Raw genomic sequence first — 2,716 nt, 5'->3', positions numbered from 1 at the left:
CCCAGGCGGGTCTCGAACCCGCGGGCTCAGGCAATCCACCCACCTCAGCCTCCCAAAGGATACAGGCTGAGCCACCGAGCCCGGCAGTAACACGTGTTTTTGAGCACGTTGGAGACACTGGAGACGCTGTGATGCTGTCCTCAGTCTGGGGAGACAGACCAGCAAATATATGTGATAATTAGAGAAGGAACAGGCCAGCCCAATCTTCAGACATCCGTGAGAGACAGGCACTGCGGAAAGGAGACTGAAGGGGAGATAGATATCTTGTGAGAGCATCTACTGGGCCAGGGTGTCCTTCCTTCCCGCCCTTCCCTCCCCCTCCCTCCCTCTTTCTTCCCTCCCTCCATTTTTCTTTTCTTTTTTTGTTTCATCTTCCTTCCTTCCCTCTTCCCTCCCTCTCCCCCTCCTTCCTTCCTTCCTTTCCTTGTCTTGCTATGATGCCCAGGCTGGTCTTGAACTCCTGGCCTCTAGTGATCCTCTCATCTCGGCCTCTCAAAGTGCTGGAATGACAGATGTGAGCCACCGTGCCTGGCCCAGGGTCTCTGTTAGGACCTGAGCTGCACCTGTGACCTGGACAGAAGTCCCTGCCTGGTGCTGCTGGTGGCCTAGTGGGCCAAACCGATGCAACACACCAGGAAACATATCTTTAGAGTGAAAATGCTACGAGGCCAATAGAGTCTTGAGCTAGAGTGATGGGGTGGAGGCAGGAGTGTAGACACGGAATGTTAGCTGAGACTTGAGTGACTGAGACAGCATTGCCAGGAGCTGGGGTAGGACTATTTCAGGCAGAGAGGGCAGCCAGCACAAAGGGCCTGGAGTAGAAATGGGCTTGCACGGTCTAGGAGCCAAAAGAAAGTTGGTGTGACTGATGAGTGGGTGTGAGGAGAGAGGAATGTTGGAGCAAGTGCTGGGCCTGAGAGATTCTGAGAAACCAGGATCTTCCCCTAAGGGTGCTGGGAAGCTGGGGGCTTCCTTGGTCTCTCTCTCTCTCTCTCTCTCTCTCTCTCTCTCTCTCTCTCTTTCGAGTTGAAGCCTCACTCTGTTGCCCAGGCTGGAGTGCAGTGGCACACTTACTGGCCACCACAGCCTCTACCTGCTGGGCTCAGGCGATCCTTCTGCCTCAGCCTCCCAAGCAGCTGGAACTACAGGTGCATGCCACCATGCCTGGCTAGTTTTTGTGATTTATTGTAGAGACCAGGTCTCACCAGGTTGCCCAGGCTGGTCTTGAACCCTTGGGCTCAGGCAATCCTCTAGTCTCAGCCTCCTAAAGGAAAGACTCTTTTAGGTGCTCGGAAGGGGATGGGCTGAGGGTTGCTGGCCACAAGTGGGGTCCTGGAACCCAGGGGGCGATGCCCAGGAGGCTGAGTGGCTGTGGGGGCCACAGACTGGAGAGGTGAGTATGGGTATGGAGGTGTCAGAACAAAGTCCAGCATTCTAGATGGGGACACGGAACAGGAGCACGTCTGAGACCCATTCAGGGGTGGCACCCATTTAGGGGAGTCCAGCTGGTGCCGGGAGGCTGCTGCACCCAGGGTTGGCGCTCAGGAGGGACCCCAGGCACAGGTGTGGGGAGTGAGACTGTCCCTGCCCAACCCCAGGTGTGCCGCGCGCTGCCCCGGAGAGCCCTGTCCAGCGCTGTGACCCCGGAGATGCGCGCGCTGGTGGTGGACTGGCTGGTCCAGGTGCACGTACGTACTGGGGAGGGTGCGGGCCTGGGCGCCGCTGGGATCCCGGTGGTCACCCTGCCCTTCCCCAGGAGTACCTGGGTCTGGCGGGGGACACGCTTTATCTGGCGGTGCACCTGCTGGATTCCTACCTGAGCGCCGGTCGAGTGCGCCCACGTCGCCTGCAGCTGCTGGGCGTGGCCTGCCTGTTCGTGGCGTGCAAAATGGAGGAGTGCGTTCTGCCCGAGGTACTTCCGAGTGGGTGAGCCCTTGCTGCCTCACTGATTAAGTGCCTACTGTATGCCAAGCCCTTTCCTTACTCTTGGAATCCGAACGTATCTGTATGAGGGAGGGTCTGGCAATATGTGTCCCCCCCCTTTTTGAGACGGGCTCATTCTGTTGCCCAGGCTGGAGTGCAGTGTGGCATGATCGTGGCTCACTGCAGCCTCCACCTCCTGGGCTCAGGCGATCCTCCTGTCTCACCATCCGGAGTAGCTGGGAGCCACCACGCCTGGCTATTTTTATTTTCATTTTTATGTAGAGACAGGGTCTCGTTCTGTTACTCCATCTGGTCAATGTGTCCCTTTAACAGAGGCCGAAGACCGAGACCCAGATAGAGAGCAAAACATTTACCCCAAATCAAGCAGTTGGGACTTGGACTCAGTCTTGAAGAGTTATAGCAGTTACCTGTAACTACTTGAATTCAGCGCATTATTACGAATCAGTGCATTATCAGAACTGCCTGGTACAGAGTAGTCTCGGTTTTACGGATGGGGAACCTGAGGCAGAGACTTAAGTGAATGTCCTCATGTCACACAGTGAGTAAATAGTGAGGGTCGAACCCAGGTCTCTCCATAACTTCCAGACCCCAGTCAATGGCCCCATTTTACAAACCGGGAAACTGAGGTCCGGAATGTGGACTGAACCGATCTCAGGCGTTCCAGAACAGGGAGTGATACAGAGCCAAGACCAAGGCTCCTACGCCAACCCCTCCCGCCCCCATCCGCAGCCCGCCTCCCTCTGTCTCCTGAGCGCGGACTCCTTTTCGCGGG

General features: G+C 56.7%; 1 protein-coding gene across 1 annotated transcript in view; it reads left to right on the top strand.

The window, feature by feature from the left end:
- Window positions 1-1,349: 1,349 nt before the first annotated feature.
- CNTD2 (cyclin N-terminal domain containing 2) overlaps window positions 1,350-2,716 on the top strand; it is a 2,442-nt gene continuing 1,075 nt past the window's right edge. The window contains 5 exon segments of the mRNA XM_021714155.1: window positions 1,350-1,393; window positions 1,496-1,688; window positions 1,757-1,912; window positions 2,674-2,713; window position 2,716. The exon segment at window position 2,716 is cut by the window's right edge and continues 223 nt beyond it. Coding sequence (XP_021569830.1) covers window positions 1,350-1,393; window positions 1,496-1,688; window positions 1,757-1,912; window positions 2,674-2,713; window position 2,716 — 434 coding nt within the window.

This window comes from Carlito syrichta, unplaced genomic scaffold, assembly GCF_000164805.1.
Source record: "Carlito syrichta isolate Samal-C Ts95f unplaced genomic scaffold, Tarsius_syrichta-2.0.1 Scaffold94752, whole genome shotgun sequence".
NCBI classification, from domain to species: domain Eukaryota; kingdom Metazoa; phylum Chordata; class Mammalia; order Primates; family Tarsiidae; genus Carlito; species Carlito syrichta.
This window is presented reverse-complemented; position numbering and strand designations above follow the sequence as displayed.